Source organism: Petaurus breviceps, unplaced genomic scaffold, assembly GCF_028583685.1.
Source record: "Petaurus breviceps papuanus isolate PSGF00001 unplaced genomic scaffold, PetGlider_PUasm1.0 126, whole genome shotgun sequence".
Lineage (NCBI taxonomy): Eukaryota > Metazoa > Chordata > Mammalia > Diprotodontia > Petauridae > Petaurus > Petaurus breviceps.
The window spans coordinates 57,062,147-57,086,986 of NW_027185655.1; the positions used below are offsets into that span (position 1 = coordinate 57,062,147).

The window sequence follows — 24,840 nt, forward strand, 5'->3', positions numbered from 1 at the left end:
GTGAGATATTCACACTGGAGTTTATATTTATCGGCTGAGTGACTGAAAGTTCAAACACTGTTTACCTTGGATTAACAGCATTAAAAGATGTTATACCTGGATGGCAAGAAGAAAATAACAAAAAAATATATTTCAGATTAAAATAGCTCATTCTACTTTGCAGGATCACAACCAATGGGGAACTATGTTCTCCTTTTCATATACATAAAAAGAAACTTGTCATCTGTTAAATGTTTTTTTCCTGCTTCAATCCCTGAAAATAAAGCTAGGATTAATATAACTATACTGAAGAGTCACTAGGTGTTCCTATGAAATGGATAAATACCTCAGCAAAAATCTATCTCCCAGCAATCCCTCACTCAGCAATTTTGTATAGGAATGACTTCTTAACAAGGTCTGAATGTGGTAAGATCCACCATAATCTCACCTTTGACTTGCAGCTAATAAAAAATAAACAAATAAATAGCAGATTACACCTGAAAAATATCAATTATTTGAGGAAGATTTCCCTATCTTACAAGAAGTACTGGAAAGTAGTTTGGCAGAAGTTAGGTTTAAACTTCCATCAGATACAATATACCACAATAAAATAAAAATGGATATAAACCCTTAATATTAAACTTCACATCATTAAAAGAAATTAAAAGAAAACTATATCATGAGATGTAGAGAATGTTTGTGGCTGTGATAAGTGTGAGGGAGAGAAGGGATCACAGAAGACAAATACCAATACCTATAATACAAAGACCAAGACCAATAGTTTTGAGTATGTGAAATTGAAAGGCTTTTGTGCAAAATAAAACCAATATAGCAAAGATAAGAAAGGAAGCTGTTAATTGAGAAAAACATGTGTATGTGTGTATGTGTATATTTGCATCGAATATTTCTAAGAAATGTCTGACATCCAAGAGAATATAGGAAACTAATAAAAATTTGTAAGTCCAAGAGATATTCTCAAATAGATTAGGAATAAAATGTTATCAAAAGAAGGACTGCAGCCTAATAAAAATAATATGAAAATTGCTTCAAATCATCAATATTAGAGAAATGCAAGCCAAGATAACTAAGTTTTGACTCAGACTCCCCAAATGGGCAAGATGACAATTGGTGAAAATATTCCATTTGGAGGGGCTGTAGGAAGACAGGCACACTGTTAGTAGAACTACGAATTGTTCCAATTATTCTGAAAACCAATTTGGAAAGATACAAAGGAAGTGTCAAAAATATCTGGTACCCCTCAACCCAGAGATCTTATAGCTAGGCACATATCCCAAAGAGATCCAAGTCAGAAAGAATAGGACTTTGTACACTAAAAATTTTATAGCAACACTTTTGTTTTATGTGCTTAGCAAAGAACCAGAAAGAAAATAGATGTCTTCAGACTAAACCAATTGTGATAATTAATGTAATGGAATATTACTCCAGTGTAAGAAATGATGAATATGAAGATTTCAGGGAAGCACTGCCATCCTTCTAGGAAGTGGGATAAAGTTAAAACAATCAAAATGAAGAAAACAATAGATCAAATGATTACCATAATGCTAATGGAAAGTACATTAAAAAAAAACCAAAAATGAATATTGTTCATATGTTGGCCTTAAAGAAAAGCTGAGAACATTATTTCTTTTCATTCTTTCAAGAGTTCCAGGACTCTGCATGTGAAGGACTGTACAAAAATGGAGGGGGGAGGGGGAAGAGATTATGTGCAAAACTAAAGGTAATGTATAAACAAAATATATCAATAAACTATTAAAATACTAGAGTATGGTTCTAGAGATAGTCACAAGAACCACCAAACTTTATCCTTATTTAAAGTAAGCCTGTATCCTTTCACTGGAGACACAACTTTCCTTGCCAGGAACACGGTTAGTTAAGTATTCAATTCTCCTGTGCTGTACCCAATACACAAAATTAAACATGTTTCTGATGACTTAACTTGACATATTTCATAAATATTTGTCAAAACAATTATTGTCAACTACAATGCAATTATACATATTCAATTTGATGACTCAACTGGAAAATTACTTTTTTCCTAATAAAATGTTGCCAAGTGACAATAGTGAATCAGTGTTGATTAGTTGTTCAGTGACTGCTAATTAATTATCATAGGTAAATTTAGCTCTGTGCTAATAACCTTGAGAAAATAAAGCTTCCCCCAAACCAACCAACTTGAATACAATGAACTTGCACCCATCAATCTTTATTTGGAAGGAAGTATAATTTAGTGTCTGATTCGCCCTCTTCAAACTATATACAATGAAAAAGAAATCTTAACTACTTAAGGCTGACGTCATGGATTATAAGACAAGTGGCTTCTTGTTCTTTTGGGGAAAAGCTTTTGATACCTCGTTCTTAGGTCCAACGAAAGAGCTAAGATTAAAAAAACATTTTGACCTTTGGAGACTAGTAAGGGTCTCCTGCTGGCTGATCCTCAGGGTACAATTCGTTCAGGGGCTCTATGTCTTCGGCACAAACTAGAAATCTGTCCACTGTGAGACAGTGTTTCCCATCTTGTGTTACACTCCTTGGAGCTAATTTGCATGCTCAAGTTAACCATGGGTTCCCTGTGCTGGGATCAGGTTTTTGTGACAAATATTATCAAATGAGAAAATGGCCCAGAGGGTCCAGCATACTGTTGGTATGTCCTCCCTGATTGTCCCCCCCCCTGTCCCCCACAACCAGATGGAAGATTAAGATGTGGGGAAGAAAAATAATCATGAAGGTTTGGGGGAATATGTGCATCACATAGTGGGGGAACTACTACCTTACCCCCAAACTAAAACAGTGGTTTTGTTCTCAGAAGATGGCTGTCAATCTCAGCTCTTGCACGAATTAGCTAAACCATTTTGGCCAATTTCATTTACCTTCCAGTTCCTTCATCTCATCTCTAAAATGAGGGTGTGAGACAGCAGAACTACAAGGTACCTAAGATCTCTAAGAGAAATTATTATTAAATAACAAATTACTGGGGATATCACCGACCTTTCCCAAAAATATATGCCACCTTGACTTTCTTATCTAGGTAGACTTGTTGCCCTATCCAATTAGAAAACCTTACAAAGAATTTAATCTAAGGTTAATTCCAGCCCACTCAGGCAGTTCTGGGGAGGGGGATAGATCCTTTTTCTGGATTGCCCAAGGCTTCAGGTGATTTGGAAGTGAATGACATAATCAAAGTCATATCCCCTACCGTTCATTAGAATAGGTCCACCTCTGATTATAATAGTCACTCTCATTAATTGTTAGCCAATAAGAGTCCATTGCCACCCTCAGTAACACCCACTTTTCCAAGGGTACACAAGGTGGATTCCAGGAGGGGTCTTTAGCATTTGAGAGTGTCATTGGCCCCCTTAATTAATTATTAAAGCATGATTATTAAAATCACCCAGAAATGAGGTCTTTTGAATTTGTTTGTCATATCTCTCTTGACTTTAAATTCTTTGCCATAAGAGGATCAGTGACAATAGGTAAAAAAGGTGGGCTACCACTCTTTCCAAGGTCTTTTTGATGAAAGACATTTTAAAGGAGATAAACCACATTGGTGATTTAGGGGAAATCAGAGAAGATAGCTATCAGTCTTTTGTTTTACACATAAGGACACTGAGGTTGAAAAGGGCTAAGGGAGGGAGGCAGGTCCTCTGAACTGTCCAAAGTCCAAAGCTCCTTCCACTCGGTCATTAAATTAAGAGGAAATTATATAAATTATTTTATTTTTAAAACTTAGAAGTTAGGCTTTATTTTTTCTTTAGGGTTTGACCTATAACATCACTGGTGTGGGAAACTGAGATTAAACCAAAAACCAAAAATCAACTTCCATCTTCCAACTGTAGCCGAGTTTCTACTCTGTCATTGGCAGCCTTAGAGATTTTAGGGGAGGAGGTGGACCTAAGAGGTTAAGTGAATTGTCCAGGGTCAAAGAGCCTGTACGTATCAGAGGCAGGACCTGAACTGGGGCTGCCTTTCTTTTTGGAACATCACAAGCCTCTTGTGGTTATATCACACAAACAATCTCTGTTGAACTGCCCATCATCCTAGGGAGTTTACCACCTTTTGCCGATCAAATTTTTTAAGAAGTTTGCTAACAAACTAAAGCGTGCTGAGGGAATAACTAGGATCGTAAGATACCTGGAAACAATGCCACAAGAGAAATGATTGAACAAATTGAGGATGTTACACCTAGAAGATGGGTAATTGAAGGCGTAGGCCAGAGCTATCCAAGCATCTGAACACATGTTCTATAGAAAAAGTGGAATCATTCTGTGTTTCTCTGGGGCACATTCAGTGGGTGGAATTTATAGGGAGATAAATTTTAGTGGTTTTTAAAAAAATGTGTCTACAATAATATATAACTCATGGAGAGAGTACTTTGAGGTTTACCAAATACTTTATGTCAAGCCTATGACATAAGGGTGCAAGTATGATTCTCACCACTATTCAGATGAAGAAACAAGCTCAGAGACTTGGGGCTACTTGGCCCAAGTCACAAAAACCGTTATAGACAAAGTCAGGACTTAAACTCAGTCCTCTTGACTCCAAGCACACTGTTCTTTTTGTGGTACCATCAATGAAAAAGAGTACCTTGTGAAACAAATTGTTCCTTGTCAGTGGGGTTAAACCAAGAGGAGAAACAGTTACCAGCCAGTGACTAAGAAGAAGGGATCACAGAACTAGGTGACCTCTAAATTCTTCTCCAAGTGTAAGAATCTATCATTTGATGACTTACCAGAAAGAATAACAATAGGAAAAAGTAGACAGGACATGAAGAAAAGGGCAAAGGAGAGAGAATACTAAGTCCAAGAAATATGCTTTTGTATTTTCCCTGTAACCTTTGTGTGTTTGGTTAGAATTTGTGGAAGAGAAAATGATACAGATTTCTACTTTCTCCCACAGGCTAAGAAGGGTCTCTCCTTAGACCTCCATGGTAAAAACAATAAAAAACACATGACCTATCTTTTTATTATGACTGCTTGAACTTTTAAAGAGCAGGAGAAACAAAATATAGCTTGGATGATTGAAGTACACTTGAACTCTGGGAGAAAAGTTTAGATTAGTTTATTTTTCAACTGTAGACGTAAAAAGCAGTAAGTAATTCCTGAAATTCTAGGACGTGGAACTGCTTCTGCTTAGTTGCCAAAAGACTGAGAAATCTTCTATAAAGTAGTTACCTGCTTTCCAGTGGTACATTACTGCCAAGGACCCAGCTGTCCTGCAGCTGGACGGACTCGGGTGTGGTTTGCAGCTCGGCGGGCAAAGCAGCCGGCGGGGCCGGACTCTGGTTCCTCCTATTGGTCAGAGAGTTTCTGTTGAGAGAAGTGATGGATGGATGATGCTGTGCAGAATGTTGTTTGTGCGAAGGTGGCAGAGGTTGCAGGGTGGACTGTCCTTGATTATTGGCAGGCTGCTCTAAAAAACAAAAAAAGATAAGAAACTATTACATATTTCTGCATACACACACAAATATATACATACTACTGATTTCTTGGGGGATCTGTTAACCAGTTGAGTTAGAATCAGAAACTGAATATAATTCCATAGTCTAATATATTTGCATATTATTCTATTAGCGGCTGTTCAGTGACATTCTCTAAGAGCGCGTTTACCCTTGATACACAAAGTTCTAATTAATATACAACAGATGGCAAAATTGCTTTTGGTTTTAATTTGTTTCAGGTTTTTTTTTTCATCTGGTTTTATTAACACCTACAGAAAACAGCATCTGACAGCTCCCCTAATGTGCCTTTAGATCTCAGCTTTTTTTTAACAAACCAACCCTGAAATTAAATGGGTAATTTCGGTAGAACACAAAGGTTTTCGAAATGCATATAATCCCTATAATTATTTAATGGAGTTTTTTTAAGCTTTATTTAACTGCAATAAATTATTACAAGCTAGTTGCTAAACAGCAGTAGATAACTCTAGTTTAGTGCATTTCAAATAAGGCAGATCTGCACTATGAACCACTAATAGATGCTAAGTATTCTTTACCAGAAGGTCACTCTGGGAAGCAGATGTTGCTTCATGGATATTTAACAGACTGAATCACATCTGATTACAACGTCAGAAGACTCATATACTTAATGGCCGTTACATCCATTAGAACACACACAGAACAGATTTTCCAATTTCACACTATGCAGTATCACTACATTTTGAAGTAAGTCATAGGTGACCAGAGATGGTCCCCCATGACAATGGTGGGAATGGCATGTTACTAAACCACAACTGGCCATAAAGAATCTGACTATTTAAAAATATATATTAATGTGATGATTAGGTTTTAACAACCAATCAAACTTGTGGCTGTAATAAGTTGTAAGTAAAAAACATTATGTTTTCATAGATTAATGGGACATGTGAGACTGACTTCAATGGCATTATCTGGTTCTATAGACATATGACAAAATTCCCTCAAATTATGATGAATTTTTTGAATAATGGTTTTTCTCAATTGCATATAAAGATAACTACATGTAAAGATAATTTTTAATATCCTTCTTTAAAAATTTTTAGTTCCAAATTTTCTCCCTCTCTCCCTCCCATAGTCCCTCTCTGAGACACAAAGGAAAAAAATCACATTTAAGCAAACCAAACATTACACAAGCTAGAGAAATGACTGTAACTTGGTACTAAACTTACTATGCTTCTACCCATAGAAGATGTCAATCTTCGACTAACTACAGTTCAAAGTGCAATATAATTTTAAAGCAATACATTAAGCCATGATATTAATATAAATGCAGGTATTAAAAAAGAGGAAAAGATGCAAGAACTATCCTTCACCCTCATTGTGAACACCAGCAGTGATTATTAAGCTAGATAATACAGTCTAACGGGGTAATTCTCTCTTTGCTGGAAATGAATCTATGATATGTAATGGCTTGAATACATACTATCAAACCTCTTAATACTCTTTGCAGGGCACAACAATGAAGGGGGAAAAACCTCCTCTTCTATTATATTACAACCAGTAATTACTGAATGTTTCTAATGGTCCTTAATAATCCATATCATAGTAATTTAACAACTAATAATTTCTTACTCTTGAACAAAGGGACAGAGGCAATGGCCAGAGATAAGAAGACAGAGCTGTTTTCTTATATAACCTCTGGCCCCGAGGTCTCCTCTTCTAGGATTTTTAGAAGACCAGCTTAGTTCACTGCTTTGGGACTCAAGCAAAATTATAAATGTCGAAATTTCAATTACACTGAAATAATAAGCCTTTGAGGGAAAATCAGGGTTAAAACTGCTCATATAATTCTAATGGGGTTAAAAAAAAAGGAAACCAACAATTTTAAATTCATGAAAAGACTTAACATTCAGGTGTCGTAGGCTTAATCAACTTTGTCTTTCCCAGCACCAGTGGGTGTTACTGCATATGATTACAATTGCTATAGAAGGCTTTAAGGCACATTTCAACAAGCTGGTTATAGGATCATTTAACAAGCTACAGCTAGCAAAAGCTTTTTTTTTAAGTCTACTTAAAATTTTTGTCTGATGTAGATCATAAGGTAATTTATCAGATGGTGCAGAACTAAATACACCCACTGAGCGAAATAACGTAAAATGTAACAAAAAGCAACTTTCACTTTTTTGTAATCAGTCAAAATGAATGTATCAAGCACCTACCATGCACAAGGCCCTACTATGTGCAGAACGCTATTCTAGGTGGATCAAAGGAGACTGAAGAATAAGTTATAGTCCTGTCCATGAGGTTTTCCTTCTCATTAGGGAGAGAGGTAACACATGAAATTAATAACACAAAATGAGATATAAGTATATGGTATAATCCCCAGTAAAAATCAACTCCCTAAGGGTGGGGTCTTTTTTATTTTTGTTTTGCACTGAAGTCCTTAGCAAAAGACTTTATAATTTTTGTTGTTGTTCTTCAGTCACTTTTGACTCTTTGAGACCCCATCTGAGGTTTTCTTGGCAGACACTGGAGGGGTTTGCCATTTCCCTCTCCACTAATTTTACAGATAAGGAGACTGAGGCAAATAGGGTTAAGGGACTTGCCCAGAGTCACACAGCTAGTAAGTATCTGAGGCCAGATATGAACTCAGGAAGAAGAATCTTTTGATTCTAGACATGTGTTTTATTTATTGTGCCACCTAGCTGTCCTACACATAACAGGTACTTAATAAAAGTTTGATGCATTATTGCTGGATGGGAGATAAGAGTCAGGAGGAGAGGAAGTGGTCCAGGAAGTCTTTAAGAGCCAGGTAAAACAAACTGGCTGTTGAAATAAGGGCAAGATGTAGATAAGCAAAGAGTGCAGAGGGTATGCCAAGTCCATGGGAAGTTGCATGAAGAGTAAACATCCGTGTAAACCTGGAAGCTAAAATGATTACAGTATATTCTTGTGATGAGACTTGGCTTGTCCAGAGCTGAAGTTTCATTTTGGGAGGATAATAAGACACATAATTCAATATATAGTAGATAGAGAAGCAATTCAAAGTTGTATTTTAGGATATAGGGAGCTAGTGGAGGTATATATGTGTGTGTATATATGTGTCCATATGTATATATAGACATATACAGACACACATATAGTAGAACAGAGCAGAGAGTACCTACATTCAGGCCAAGAAGGAAACTTTCAAAGTAATTGAGCCTAGGGAGATAAGGAAATAGGAACTGAAAGAAAGGTTTGTGTACTGGAAACAATTCCAAGAGAAAGGTTAACGGGACTCAGAAACGTTCTATATATTGGAGAGATGAGGAAAAGGGGTGTGTCAAGAAAACAGTAAGCTTCCTAACCAGGATTCCGGGATGCCCTGGGAGAATATCAGTACTATTAACCAAAAGAGGAAGTCAGACAAATAAAATTATTTTTTAACATTCCATTGTTATTATATTAGATGTAGTTAACTCTCAGAAATGCTGTGACATTTGCACTTGAATTCAGAGGAGTTTCACCGGATGATGGCTCCTATGAAGACTTCCTGGAGCAGCTCCTGTAGAATCCAGGTGCCACACTCTTCCCCTTGTACCACGGTGACATGAAATTTATCTTCATACATTTTCAGGGTTGTGCTATGAAAGATCTAAACATAGACGAATCCTCTGCAACTATTTGGTCTAGCCCTTTCAATTGACAGATGGAAAAAGGGAGAGCCAGGGGTAACTGACTCATCCAAGATCACACAGGCAGTAAGCACTGGAGGTGGGATTTGAACCCAGGTCCTTTGACTTGGGAGTCAATACTTTCCCCTACATTATGTTTCTTAAATGATTTTGAAAAATCAAAATGATGGGTTAAAAGCAAACTTGTCTTTAAGCTTCTGAATTATCCCTGAAATTTCCTAGTGTAAAACATTCCACCCAACAAACACTATATGAGTTGTTTTCCCCATTAGAGTGTAAGCTCAATTAATTGCTTCTCATATTTACATCCACAGTGCTGGTCCCTTCCTTGCTCCGTTCCCCTCTTCCCTCTTTCTCTCCACTCTGTAACTTTCCATGGCTTCATGTTACATCATCTCATCTACTACAGCAAAGACAGTGAGCATCTTGACTGATAGGTTCTTTTTTACATTTGGATGCACAATGAATGAATTAATATGAATAGGATATATGGGTACTGTGAATCCAGAAGGGGTCTCGGAGGCCAAAGATTAGGATTCCAAGGCAAAATAGAGTTGTTGTTGATGGTGGCTGTTCAGTTGTGTCTGACTCTTCATGAAGCCACGGACCATACTTCCTGTGATGTTTTTTGGCAAAGATTCTAGAGTGATATGTCATTTCCCTCCTCAGTGGATTAAGGTAAACAGGTTAAGTGACTTGCTCAGGGTCACAGAACTAGTAAGTATCTAGTTAGATTTGATCTCAGATCTTCCTGACTCCAGGCCAAGCCCTCTATCTACCAAGCCACCTAGCTGCCTCCTGCAAAATGTAGGGAAGAGGACAAATATAAAGTCTGTGTAGGTAATTTGGGGTCCTTGTTCAGAGACCCAGACTGGATGGAAAGGGCACAGACAGAAGCAGGATCAGAACACACTGGCAAAGGCTGTTTGTCAAGATTCAAACCAGGTAGAGAACAATCTGAACTGGAGAACTGATGTCTCAGGTTCTGGCACAAGTAGGTAGGCCCACATAACAGCTGAACTAAGGTATGACTAAAAGTCCTAGGACAGGAACTATCTACTTAGTGCCCTAGCTTTGAGTGCCCTTCTTAGTGTGAGCTGACAACTTCTATTACGTCCATACTGTGCCACAAAGTCAGGCATAGCCCTATAGGGGATTATGACTGGGGCCTCCACTATTAGCACACAGATCAGAAAACAGAATGGTTCCTGAAGACAAAAGCATGTCTAAACTAAACTAGAATATTCTAGAGGTCTATACAGAGACACAGCAGCCACATCTTCTTGGTTATTTTTCCAGAAGAGACTTCAGAGTTCATCTGGTCCTAGTACCTCATTTTATAGATAATAAAACTAAAGCAAAGAAAGGTTCAAAAATTTACCCAAATTCATACACATAGCAAAAGTCAGATAAAATTTGAACCTACATCCTCTAATAACAAATTTGGCTTCCCCCCTTATACTGTTCTACTTCCAATATCATCATTTTCCCCATTCTTTTGAAATCTTCCCTTCCCTGTGATATTCTGAAAATGCTTGAAGCCTTTGAAAATGATATTATGTCTACAAATCACAGAACACCATGACTTCAAAAAGATCTCAGGTGCAATAGAAAGACATATGGTAGGTATAAGTAGGCTATAGCACATTGCTAGTAATGACTTGTACAAGAAAAATGGCATAAAAGATATCAACTAGTGCATGTGCAACTATAAAAGGTTATGTAGTAAGAATAAGAGATTACATATGGGCAGGTAGAGTAGGACACTGTTATCTACGAAATATTAAAAGATGCAGGGAAAGATATCAAGTATGCTGGGTAGATATTCCATGGAGAATTTATGGAAGCACATGGAAAAGAACTAAACAGGATGATAAAACACTGACCTAAACCAGCAAAAGGAATGCATTGATGTTCTCACAACATCAGTACAAAATAGTGAAGTATACTATTTGTACTCCTGGCTTGCATAATCCTATGTAGTTAGGCTTCATGCTAACCCTTACTGTAGCAATCCCACAGACAAGGCCTTGCAAGTATGTTGGAAAGTTAGAGTTACTTAGAGAAAGTTAGTTAGCATACTACTGTGAATGACAACTGTGAAGATAAGATTTTTTCCTCCTTACCATTAGTAGGTAGAGTCTTGCTAATGTGGTGTGCTAATAATACCTTGCTGCATTTTCCAGCAGAATGGTATTGAAAAACTGGTAAGGACCATGGAGAGCAACAAATTTTAAGGGAAAAAGAATAAGGAATAGAGAGCAGACCAGAAGGACTGATCTGGGCCTTCTCCCAAGAAAGGAAGACAGATGGGTACAGAGTGGTGTCAGACCCAGGTGCTAAATATTCAGGAGTGGGGCTAGTTAGCTGAGAAAGGTACACTAGCCATTTATGACTGTACTAAAGTTATCTTAGGATAAAATTCTTGTGCTTTGAAATGCCATGATTCTACATTCTTCGAGTTTAATTTTTTATCTTACTTGTCTGAAGAGTTAGTGGAATCTAACTGAAATCCAACCTGTTTCTGATTCAGTTAGAAAAACCAAAGTCCACATTTTGGGTAAAGAGAATTCGATGGGAACACTTATATGACTTCTTTAATTCCAGATTCCAGATAGAGTAACAGATTCTTAGTGCTGGAAGGAACCTTAGACGCTGAATCCTAAATCCACTATACAGATGGCATAACTGAGGAACAGAGATGTTTAGTCATTTGAAAGGGTCACACAGCTAGAAAGTCTTTAAGGCAGGATTTGAGATTATTTTGCCCAGAAACTGGCCACCATGCAACTTTGTGAACATTTACAAATCATGCTGCCTGCCCTCTAGCCATCTTCCTTGACCCCCTCCCTACTGATCTCAGACTTGGGCCCTGGGATGTGACAGGTGTTTTGCTTACAACCACAGACTACTGTGCCACTTCTTGGTCACAAAGTCACATGACTTGACTATACTCACCATAACCTTGGGTTCTCATGTCTTATGTTGCCTGGATCATGCCACCATGGTAACCCCTGGCATTCATTCCCCCTTCTCCATTCTCTCTTCTAACTCCCCTTTCTGTATTCCCTCTTTAGAATGGAAGTTCACTTAGGGAAGGAACTGTCTTGCTTGTTTTCTCTGTGTTTCCAACACTTAGTACAATGTTTGGCACAAAATAAGTGCTCAAAAATACTTATTCACTCATTCATTCTTGACTGTCAATTCCAAAGCTCTGTGTACTACACCAGATCTAATCAGTCCCCAATTTTAGGCTAAATGAATTCTTGGAGACATCATAAAGCAGACTACTAAAAAGTGAAATTCTGGTTTGTGAAATTCATATGCGTACATGTCCTGTTCCTTCATCTGCTTATTAGTTATTAGCTGAAACTCTTGATGGACTGAATAAAAACAGTGAGACGTGAAATATTCAACTTTATTAGGTAGCATGTCTGCAAAAGGGCTACTCAGCTGATGAGTACAAGCAATACAATAAGCACGGTATACCTGGAATTCAAAAAGGCATGTGCTAAAGACCTCCATAATATCCTAATGGAGAAAACAGAGATAGAGGCTGGATAACAGCGGATTTAGGTGGGTTTTTGGAATTAGACAAATAGACACAAATGTATTGGGAATGAAGATGATGGAACAAGGCAGAATGGAAGGTCCTTGGCTCTATTCTGTTCTAAATTTTTATTAATAAATTGTATGAATAAATAAACAGGTTTATTAAATGTGTAGATGCCACAAAGCTGAGTAATATGGTTAATTCATCAGACGGATTAATGTTTTTAAACTGAAGGGGTGAAAATGATTGGCTTAGTACGTTAAAATTAAGGTTAATGGGGATAAAAATAAAGTCCTACACTTGGATTTAAAATCAACTGTAAAAATTTTAGGGGATGGCAAACTCCCTATGAACTGGAGGTACATGGCAGACAAAATTTTAATCAGAAATATGATGTCCAGAAAGGAGGTGAGTCTTTTTATATCCTGCTATGACCAGATAAGATTTTCAATAGTAAGTTCAGTTTTGGTGAGGAAACCATAGTTTTTTTTTTTATTTAGAACTCGAAAGAACCTTCAAAATCACCTACTGATTTTAGTGAGGAAAAAAAAAAAACTGAGACCAGAGTGCTTAAATGACTTGCTCAAAGTCACACAGGTTGTAAATACCAGAGCAAGGATCTGAACTCAGGTCCTCGAGACTCCAGATTTCATACTCTTTTCACTGTGCCACAGTGACACAATAGATACTTCATGTATTCGGTCGTACTATGAGTGGTCAATTTTGATGGACTTCTGAAAGCAGAATATAGCATAGAGCATAAAACAAGAGACAGAGAGGAGCGGGGGAGTGGAGTGAGGGAGAGAGAGAGAGAATTGGGCTCAAAATTAGGAAGAGTTTCTATATAAGACTTAGAGCTGTCAGGGCACCAGAATGAACTCTTAAGGGAGGGAGGGAGCTCTTCTGTTGTAAAAGTCTTCAAGCAGAGGAAGGAGAATCACTGATCTTCTTCCTTCCAATTCTGAAACTGGCACTGGGTAAATAGTCAAATGCTAAAACTCTGAGAAGTCTTCTACCTCTTCCCTTGTTCTTGCCTACTGACTGCAATGAGGTTACAGATTTTGAAAGGGAATGGTCATAATAGTATCTTGTACATCTCTTCATATCGCATAATGCCCAGCACAGAGCAGTCACAAGAAATGATGATATTTATATAATGATCAGACCGTGGGAGGGATACTGTTGGGGCCACCTACTCCAGGCAGGAGTTGGGCTAGCTAACTCATCCCTTACTTTAGAGACCTTTCGAATTTAACTGTTAAAAAGTAGGCAGAAAAATGTAAAACATGGAGACAGGGATGAAAGGAAAAGAGAGCTCAGTATGTCAGCAATGTCATTGGGGGTGTGTGTGTGTGTGGGGAGAACTTTTTTTTAATTTTTAAAGAGAAGACCTGGGATCAAATCCTGCCTCTGATGCTTATAACCTATATGTTGTTCTGTCATTTTTCAGTTATGTCTGACTCTCTGTGACCCCATTTGGAGTTTTCTTGGCAGATACTGACATGATTTACCATTTCTTTCTCCAGCTCATTTTACAGATGAGGAAACCGGGGTAAACAGCATTAAGTGACTTTCCCAGGGTCACACACCTATTAAGTGTTTGAGGATGGATTTGAACTCGGAAAAAATGAGTCTTCCTGACTTCAGCACCAGTTCTCTGTCCACTCTGCTATCTAGATGCCCTATAACCCATGTGTCCTTGGGCAAATTACTTAATGCTCTTGGGCTTCATTTTCCTCTTTAGTATATGGGAAGAGATTGTACTAGACAGACTCTGTTTCTTCCACCTCTTAACACTTAGAAGTCATGAGCTTACTAAAAGAATAAATATGTCTATATTTTGGTAAAAATGAACGCCCTAAATAAGGGACAATGCAAATTGTGTATGTCTTCTCTTTTTCTCCCTACCAGCTCTTTTGCACCAAATTTCCTGTCAATTCTATCCCTCACCTCACTGACAACATCCTTCACTGAAGTAATGACCCAGAGAGCAGCCTTTAATTCTTCTGTTCTCACTGGTCATGAAACCTTTTATGAGTCTAGCAGTTGTCTGCACGTATATGGTGACGTGAAGGGGAATTTAAATGTTGCAGACACCTTATGCTTAGAGGTCAGATCAAAGAGGCTATGTAACAATGTAACAGGTTGTCCAGCTAAGGTCCTGACCCTAGACCAATGATCTCTTCAATCCACTGCTGTTTCTCATTTTTAATCCATTTATTATAATCTATTAACATAGGATCATAATTTGGGGCTTATTACAGATTGTTGGCCAAAGAAAGTATTATGAGCACCCACCTCCTAGGGTTGTGAAGATAAAATGAGATATTTGTAAATCACTTTGGAAACCTTAAAGTGCTATATAAATGCTGTTGTTATTTTTATTATTAGTCACATAAACCACAGGCTTAAAAGGGTAGATGGTACACACACAAAAGTAGTATAAAAGTAACCTAATTATACATGTACAGAAAAAAAGTGCTCCCGAGAAGGCAAGGGACTGCTGTTCATGTCCCTGTGATGGGCTTCAGTGCCATTTTCTGACTTGAAAACCGATCGTCTTTTTTATCTTTTCTGATGCAGCATTTCTGGTCAACATCTGTTTTTATGTATCAGTCACTCAAGAGAAGGGAAAGAAGGCATAGAGGCCAAAGAGCTATAAACATGTTTCTTGGTTTTTCTTACTGTACCAGGAAGCACCTCCCCTTGGGGTAGAAAGTAGCTGGTCTTATTTCGATATGAGAAAAGGGAACAGAATAATTGTGTCTGCAGTAGGCTCCCCCCACCAAGTTAATGCTATCAAACAAACAGGAAGCTGAACGAGAAGGAAATTTTGGCTCTAACAATTAAGACACCTAGGAGCATGAATGATGACAGGAGCCTGAACAAAATCAACCCTTCTCTCCTCATTTCTGAAGGGGACAAGAGCTGCCAACTCTGCGGGGCATGAAGATGAGTCAGGTTGTGCTATTTTTCCTGTTCCCCCCAACCTCACAATCATGATGGGGGTGGAGTTCTGTCTCAGGTCTGTTTCTAGAACAAAGCCTGGAATTTGTGTTTGTCCTCATTTAGCTGTTACCGTCATTTTCTGCACTGCTGTATGTAAATTCAGCCCTTGCTCACCTCTTTTGTACAGCCTCAAGCTTGTGTCCTTCTGGGAGAGAAGCCAAGGAAATGGGCTTTCAAATAGCATAGGTAGGAGAGAAAATGATTCCTGCTGGGAAAGAAAGAGTACATGAGTATGTGTGTGTGTGTGTGTGTGTGTGTGTGTGTGTGTGTGTGTGTGTGTGTGTGTGTGTGTGTGTGTGTGTGTGAGTGAGAGAGAGAGAAAGAGAGAGAGAGACAGACAGACAGACAGAAAGAGAGACAGACAGAGACAGAGATGGGGGGGATGGAGGGTGACAGTGACGATAAGGAGGGCAAAGCTGAGGGAATATCCCTGGTCTAAACTGTAGGCAGTGCCATGCCTGGGTACTCCAGATGGCTCCTAGGGTTTGATGACTTGTTCTTTCTCTAAACAGGGTCAAAAGCGTGGGCTGAACTGTCATAAGGTGCATGGGTAAGGGAGTCTATGTTTTGCATAGATAGAGCAGGAATGTTCTCTACCAAAAAAAAAATACCTTTTCCTAAATGGAGAAGGGAGATCAAAATGAGAGAACATTGAAAGCCATCATTTCCCCAGTGAAAATGGTTTTATTTATACAGATTTAAACAGAAAAGTCACAATAGTTTTTGGTAGAGTTTTGCTATTTTCTAAATTCCAAGAAACATAGTTTTTAGAACTGGAAGAGGCCTTAGAGGCCATCAAGGTCAACACCTTCATTTTATAGATATGAAAACGGAAGAACAGAGAGGTTGAGCAACCTGACCAGGATGGCACAGCCAATAACTGTTTGAAGCAAGATTTGAACTCAGGGCTTCATGATTCCAAGTTCTAGCACTCTACCTACTCTAATGCCTAGCAGACTATTTAAAATCTTCTGGAGTAGTGGATAGGCAGCCAGTCCTGAAAACAAGAAGACCTTGGTTCAGTTTCTACCTCTGACATATACCGGCCATGTTAATCTCTTAATGCGCTAAGAAACTCTCCAAGGCCATCAGTTACAAAGGAGGTAACCTGGTAAATTGGCAAATAGAATTTTCTCAACCAGGACTTCCCCCTACCTGTGACATTCTACCCCTATTTACTTATATGTGTTCACGTTGTTTTCCTCAAATGACAAATGAAATTTTAATGGTGGATATGATTTCCCTGTCCTTTCTGTCTTATTCAACACCACTGGTGTTTAATACATGCTTCCTAAATTGATGTGAATTTCAAGAAAGGTTAAAAAAATCTAAGAATCCAATAACTTAATGTGCCTAAAGAAGAAGATGCCTAGATTAGTTTAGGAAGTCAGAATGCTACACAGAAAGAAGGAATCACTTCTGAGACTCCCTCATACCAATGTCACTGGGGAGAAGAATTGGTCATTGCCACCCATCTTTTCACCTAGAGACAGACAAGAACAGGGAAAGGCCAGGATTTTTTTCCTCACCGTATTCTCCACCCTCTCCACCCTCACCTTGCCCTTTCCACTGAGACCTTCTTTCATGCTCTAACTTTCCTCACTGGCTTTCACCTCTCTCTCCTATTCCAACTCGCTCCTTATTAATTGCTTTTATCTCAGACCAACCTTGCTTTCTTTCTGAACTCACACTTCCCCCACGGGGAATAAACAAAACACCTCAAACCTTTTTTTTTTTTGTATGCTGTCAGATACCATGGACCGGTTTGTCTCATTTTTCCCCGTTTGTTCACCTCAGACCTTTGCTTCTGCAGTGCACTACAATCTAAGTTAGATTTTAGCCTCCTAGAGAGCAAGTGCTAAGATATGTTTTGTTTTAATTTTGATAATGAGCAGCCTGATCCTTGGACTTGGCTTTTATTTCTTTTTTTAATTAAATTTTATTTTTTTCAATTAAAAAGCATTTATTTTCTCTCCCTCTCAGCCAACTCAGCCTCCTCCCCCATTGAGAAAGAGTAAAAGAAAGAAAACCTCTGTAACAAATATGCATAGTCAAGCAAAACAAACACCCACATCTATGTCCAAAAATGTTTGTCACATTCTGCATTCTAAGCCCATCACCTTCCAGTGAGCTGCTATTTCTAATCTTACCATTAACTTAAGTGTTATTCTCAGGGAGTCTCTATGCCTGGATTTCTCTATTTTCCTAAAAAGGGTCATCCTTGCCTCTGCCTGTTTTTCAAGGATATTATAAAGATAAATGAAATAAAATGCAAAAAAAAAATGCTTTGAGCTCCTAGAAAGTGCTATAAAATTCTAGGTTTTATTATTACACTGAAAGCTATTGTTATACTGAAAGCAACTCATTTTGTTGACCTGCAAAAGGCAGGCAGGTATATATCATACATAGAAATGTCTCCTTTATACAGAGAAGTGCAAAGAACAGTAGAAACCAGCTCATTAATCTCCATCTCCCTATTCAGGAAAGTAAGTGTATGGCAAGTATTTTCCTCACTGTACAAATGTGGAAATTTGAGTTGAGGTAACATGTCCAAGGTTATGCCACAAGTTCATGGTAGATCTAATTACACAGCAATGATTTCAGGATGTTCAGTGTATTTCCTTCCCTTCCTTTCCTCCTCCTCATCACCCGCCTTCCCCATACACATCAGCCTTCCCCCAGAGTGGGACACTGGCAACAGAACCAGCCCACAATGATACAGTTAAAATGGGAAAAGGGAAACCCTTCCTCATCTATAATTTCCTTTCACATCATTAAAATAGCTCAGTTGTTCTCCACTGCCCTCAGCCCTGACTTAATGCCAGGTAGGAGAGATGTCTCTGTTTTAGGAGGTCAATTCTCATCCAAGGCAAGTGCTTAAGTGTGAAAATGCCTCTGATTCTGTTCCAGCACATTCATAAATGGAATTCAAAGGCAGTTCAAGTTCAAAAATTCAAACCAATAAACTGCATAATCTTACAATTAGATGGCAAGAGAAGGTGGGATGGCAAGCAGGGGTGGGGAACTCATGGCCTCAAGGCCATATGTGGCCCTCTAGGTCCTCAAGTGTGGTCCTTTGAATGAATCCAAACTTTACAGAACAAATCCCCTTAATAAAAGGATTTCTTCTATAAAACCTGGATTTAGTCAAAAGGCTGCACCCAAGGACCTAGAATGCCACATGTAGCCTTGAGGCCACAGGTTCACCTCCCCTACATAGGGAACTTCCAAAGAGGAAATTCCCTTGAGCAAGGTAGATTTGTGAATGCCTTGGAACTTTGGCTTTTAGGGATTTAGGGAGCTTCCTTAGGATACTAAAAGGTTATAAATAGCTTGTCTGGCATCATTCAGCTAGTCTATGTTAAGGAGTGGTCATGAATCCAAGTGTTCTGGACTCTGATCAGTCCTCTATCCATAAGGCCTCATCTCAAACACAGTAGATCCCAAAAAATGTTTGCTGACATGAAAGAAATCAAATTATCCCTTTAAATCATAAAGAAATGGCTATGTGAGTTATTTATTATCAGACAACTATTTCAAAGTAGAATATACTCCCAGGGAACGGGCTGATTTTGAATTCTCTCAGGTACGACTGGTGAGAAATTTGTTTGGGTTTCTTTAGGATCACTTCTCAGTAGAGGTATAAAAAGAAAGAGTAAAAGAGAAAGAAGTATTTAAAAAAATCTTCACCAGCATCCTTTCCCTGGGAGAATTTATTATCAACTGAAAAAAAAAGTTCCCTTAAAAACAGAAGAACCTGATAGAAAGAGGCATCATTTTCTAACCCCTCGTAATCCAACAGCCGTCCTCCAGACTCATCCCCGCTGGCCTGGCGTTGACCACAAGAAAAAACAAGAAAATAAGTGAGAAATGAGGGGTGAATAATGACTAGCAGACTTTGCACCTAAGGAGTGACTGAGGCCTCAGCTTTCTTATCTAAAATGAGGGGAATGAGTCAGACGATGCCAGTGGTCTCTTCAGGCTTTGATATTTTATGATTCTATGATCATCTAACTACAGTATTAGAAATTGTGGAGGAAAAATTGGACAGGTAGCAGAGTAGAGCATCATGGAATGTTGTGGGTGTTTTCTGGAGGGGGTCAGGTGCAAATGGTTGATTTTGACATCTTTTAAAATTTTTTACAGATACCCTTTGTTTTTGTTTTGTTTTTTACAATACCTGCATTTCCCCAAATAACCCTCTCTCCACTCAAAAAGACAGCTGTTGTTAATAAAGATTTAAAAATAGAGATAAAAAGGTCCACTAGTCTTACTTCTCACACCCCTCTCCTACCCCTCTACTCTGTGATCTGATGGCATTGGCCATCTTGTTGTTCTTTCCATCTCCCAACTCTGGGCATTTTCACGGGCTGCCCTCCGTACTCGGAATGTTTTCCCTCCTCATCTCTGCCTACTGGTCACCCTTTTTGTTATTTTTCAGTTGTTTTCAGTTGTATTCAACGCTCTGTGACCCCATCTGGGATTTTCTTAGCAAAGATACTAGAGCAGTTTGCCATTTCCAGCTCATTTTACAGATGAGGAAATGGAGGCAAGCAAAGTTAAATGACTTGCCCAGGGTCACACAGCTAGTAAGTGTCTGAGGTGAGATTTGAACTCAGGAAGATGAGACTTCCTGACTCCAGACCCAGCACTTGAGTCTGCTGTATGGTGCCACTTAGCTGCCCTTCCAATCCCTGCTGAAATCATACCATCAAACGGACGACTTCCCTAATTCCACTTAGTTCTGGTGTCCTTCCTCTTCTGATTACTTCCTATTTTTCCTGCCCAAAGCTGTTTGCGTGTTGTCTCTTCCCTTAGACTGTAAGCTCCTTGAGGGCAGGGGCCATCTTTTGTCTTTTTTTGCATCCCCAGTGTTTGGCACACAGTGTGCACTTAATACAGGTTCTACTAACTGATAGTATATAGATGTTTCCACTACAGTATCTCGGCCATGCAAAGGAGGAAGGCACATTTTCTTAACTCTCCTCCAGAGTCCAGCTTCATAAATAACCACACCCAGAAGACCACAGGGGTGGCCGTTCTTAGTTAATGTACATATCCCATATATTAGGGAAGTATACAAACCAAATAGTATGTGTGGTTATTAATCAGAGATATAATATATTTTAAAATGGTATAAAAGTGCATTTCATTTCAAATTCATACTTAAACATATGTTTCCCTAAGACAGCAGAAAAGGGAAAATAAAAAAACCACTTTACATTTAGGAGTGTACAAAGATGACCTCGCGGAGAGAACTCTGGACCTGGAGTGAGGAGGATGAGTTACATCTGGCCTCAGACCCTTACTAGATGTGTGACGAGAAGCAGGCCACTCAACCTCTCTCTGTTTCAGTTTCTTCATCTGTTAAATGGGGATAATGACAGCACCTAGAGCGATATCATCATGCTGGATACATGTATGAATTTTATTAGATAAAAAGAGTTCATATTTGAAAAGTGCTTTGTAAAACTTAAAGAGCTATATAAATACCACCTATTACCATTGATATTATTATTACTATTATTGGGAGTCAAAGGCCCTGGGTTTGAATCATGCTTCACTCACTAGCTATTGAATCCCATCTATTCTACTTACTAGCGGTGTCACCCAGAGCAAGTCACTTACCCTCTATAGGTATGACTTTTCTTCTCTATAAAAATGAGCTTTGTTGAAATGTTCTCTAAGGTTCCTTCCAGTTATAGGTCTATCACCCAATGCTAGAGCCTGTGAGATGTACAAAATACTGTTGTATGATTTCCCATCTCAATTGGTCTTCACAATAACCCTGGGATAATTATCTCTATTTTAGAAGGAGAAAAGAGACTCAAAGAGGTTAAATAATTTGCCCAGAGAGGAAGATTTCTTAAGCTAGGATATGAGCTCAGGTTTTCCTGACTCCAAATCCATCATTCTCTCTTCTACATGACACCATTTTACTGATAAATAGAATACAGACTGTGGACATCCATAAAATACTATTTCTCTCCTCTTTTCATTACTTAATGAGCATTTAATTTCAGTTAAATTACATTTTACTGACTTTAAATGGAATATGATGTGCTATGAACAAAAACATGCAAATGTATTTGAAGAGACAGGAAGGTAAGAGCTGGAAGGATGGTGATAATGGCCATTTACATAAAAATAAGAATAATTTTTTTAAAAACAGAAAGTGACTCAGTGATAATTTGTTTAAAAAATAAAAAGGAAGAGAAGGAAAAGAAAGAGGAGGGAGACCAGAAGATCATTACAAGCTGTAATTTGTCACATTTTGATAGGACACTGATAGTCCCTCAGAATTAGATTACTGAGACCACTGAAAGACAACTTCGTAGAGTGAAGGATTAAGGATTCAAGTTCAGAGGAGCTGAGAGCTCTCATCCCACCTCTGACCGTGACTATGAAAATCACTTCACATCTCTGGACCTCAGTTCCTTTATCCATAAGAGGAAAGGTCTTGATTAGAAGATCTCTAAGGACCTGTTGTTTGAAAATTCAGTGACTCTGAAATCTATCAGACGTTCACTGGTTTGAGAAATTAATGTTGATTTTCCTAGTGGTATTCTGAATTGCATTTAATCACAAAAAGGAAAAGAAGTCATAGGAATAGTACGGCTCCATATTGCTACTAATTGGAATAGGAAAAGAGTATGGACCCCACCTTTTGACAGACTTGCTCTTTGTAACAATGGGCAGAGCATGTAACCTTTCTTAGCTCACCTCTCAACCTTAGCCTTGACCTCTGCCTCTTGTGAGGTACCTTCCCTCACCCTTCAAAGCCACCCTAGCCCCAGCGCGTTTCAGTTTCATTTTGGGTGTGCTGTCTTCCTTTAGATTATAAGATGCGTGAGGGAGGGAGCTTCCTTTCTTTTTTGTATTTGGATGGCCACAGTTTAGCACAGTTCTTGGCACATAATAGGCATTCAATACAGTTTTACTGACTGCTTGACTGAAAGTGGTAATGATACCTGAAGTCCCTACCTCACGAGGAAGTGTTTTGCAGATCATAAAGCACTACTGAGATATGTTGTTATAATTATACTGTCTTCTTTCACAAATAAAACACAAACACATTGTGGTATATATGAAAAATAATGCCTCCTATAAGGGATTACCACAAAGTATTCGTTTTTCTTTCTCAAATGAAAAATTCTACTTTCTTACAAGATGATACTTTTGAATTCTAAAAGGTCTATTTTCGTTTCTACAAATTTTTGTTTCTAGAGATTTTCTTAAATGAAATCATTAAATTATATTTGTAAATCAACAGCTATACACAGTCTAAATGAGTTATTTCTTAGGCATATTTAGGAAAAAATGCTGATTCAGGCAACAATGCATTTGAACCCCTTTCTGATTCTTATTCCTTGCTTAAATCAGCACCTGCTGGCAACAGTGGAATGCACACTATAGTTAGTCAACAACTTCCATGATCTTGTGGAAATTTGTCCTGTTTTTTTGAGTGTGATGCTTTGCATTAAAAGCAAACACCTTAGTTCTGCAACTGCTGCTTTTCCAAGCACACTGTCTGCTCTGTGACTCAATGCTATGCTATAGTATCTGCATTAGTTCTAAGAGATTGTTTGTAATTTTCCTGCTTATCACTCTCTCTCAAGTAAAATCAAATCTGGGGTTTCCTGTCAAACACTGGCAGATACACATTAGCAGATACACATCCAATTCAAAGAAGACATTTAATTATGCTTATCTTACTATATAAATCTATATCCTAATAATATACAAGGGAGGCAAATAATGTACACCAAAGAATGAGAGGGGGAGAGAGGAGAGAGTATCTTCTAGCTGGCAGCATCAGGAGATACTTCATGGAGGAGGCAGCATTTGAGTTGCTTTCAACAGTGAAAAAACAGTGGGAAAAGGAAGAAGGAAAACAGTGTAAATAAAGACACACTAGCAGGACAGCACAATATCTCAATCTCTATCTATCTGTATATACACACACACATATGGCAAGTGTGGATGGAGTATGGACTTTTCAAAGGCAGTTTGGAGGGAGATAATGGATAACCCTCAATGCCAGATTTGAATGTAGAACCACTAAAGGTTACTGTTTCTGTTGTGTTAGCAGGGGAATGGTGAATTAGAGGTTTGATATGAGAAAATTAATGTGACAGCAGTGTAAAATATTGATTGGAGGGAGAGGGAAAACAAAATGATAGGGAAAGCAATTAGGAGGTTGTTAGAATAGCCTTTGTGAGAAGTAATGAACACCCAACTAGCATCGTAGTAGTGGGAGTAGAAGGAGGGGAATCAATATTGGATGACAGAAAAGAGAGATATTAAGGAGGTAGACAGATGGTATTTGGGAATTTATTTGCTTTGAAGGATGAGAAACGGAAAGAGTCAAAGATGACCCTTCCTCCTAAGGAAGGAAGAATGAGGTGGTGCCATCAACAAAAACTGAAAATTAGGAGAAGTTGGTGTGAGGAGAGATGGATCTTGGGATCACAGACAGAGAGTAGTAGCAAGTAACCTGAGAAGACACTGAGTTCGACCTACTCCTTGGGAAAATGAGAAAAACTAAGGCTCAGGAAGGTTTAAGTGACTTGTCCAAGGTCACACAAAGTAGCAGGATGGCATTTGAATTCACATCTCCTAAGTGGGAAAAAAGCACTGACTCCAATGCCATGACCTTAGGCAAATCACCTAATCACCTTAGATCCCAGTTTCCTTATGTGCAGAATGAGGGAACTGAATGAGATAAGGCTGAGTTCCCTTGCAGTTCTAGATCTAAAGGCAGTATTCATCCCACTGCACCAAAGCCGAAGGGGATGGATAGAAACCGAAAATAATGACTGGTTTTGCACAGGATGAATCTTGAGCATGCTTGTTGAGGAAATGATGGATAAAATGTGGTAAGGAAGCAGGTGGTCCCATGCATCCTCTTCATGAGATTATCGTCCTTGAGTAGATGATTATTTATCATCTTTGTATAATCCTCAAACAAATTTCCACTGTAGCCTTCCCCATAACCCTCCACCGGTGTCCTTTAAACTATATCCTTTTAAAGTTTGTTCCTTCACTCATACCCTCCCTTCCCTTTGGATTTTTGGTGTCTCCCCCCTCACTAACTTCAAAGATACTCAGATGTCCTTTATCTTAAAAGAACTTTTCTTGGCCAGGATATACCCTCAAGCTAGTTCTCATTGGCTACTGAATTTCTAGAA

General features: G+C 38.5%; 1 protein-coding gene across 1 annotated transcript in view; it reads right to left on the reverse strand.

Annotated features, from left to right (window-relative positions):
* TENM3 (teneurin transmembrane protein 3) overlaps positions 1 to 24,840 on the reverse strand; it is a 3,497,142-nt gene that overhangs the window by 249,265 nt on the left and 3,223,037 nt on the right. The window contains exon 14 of the mRNA XM_069096576.1: positions 5,169 to 5,406. Within this exon, the coding sequence (XP_068952677.1) occupies positions 5,169 to 5,406 (238 nt within the window). The remainder of the gene's footprint in view (positions 1 to 5,168; positions 5,407 to 24,840) is intronic.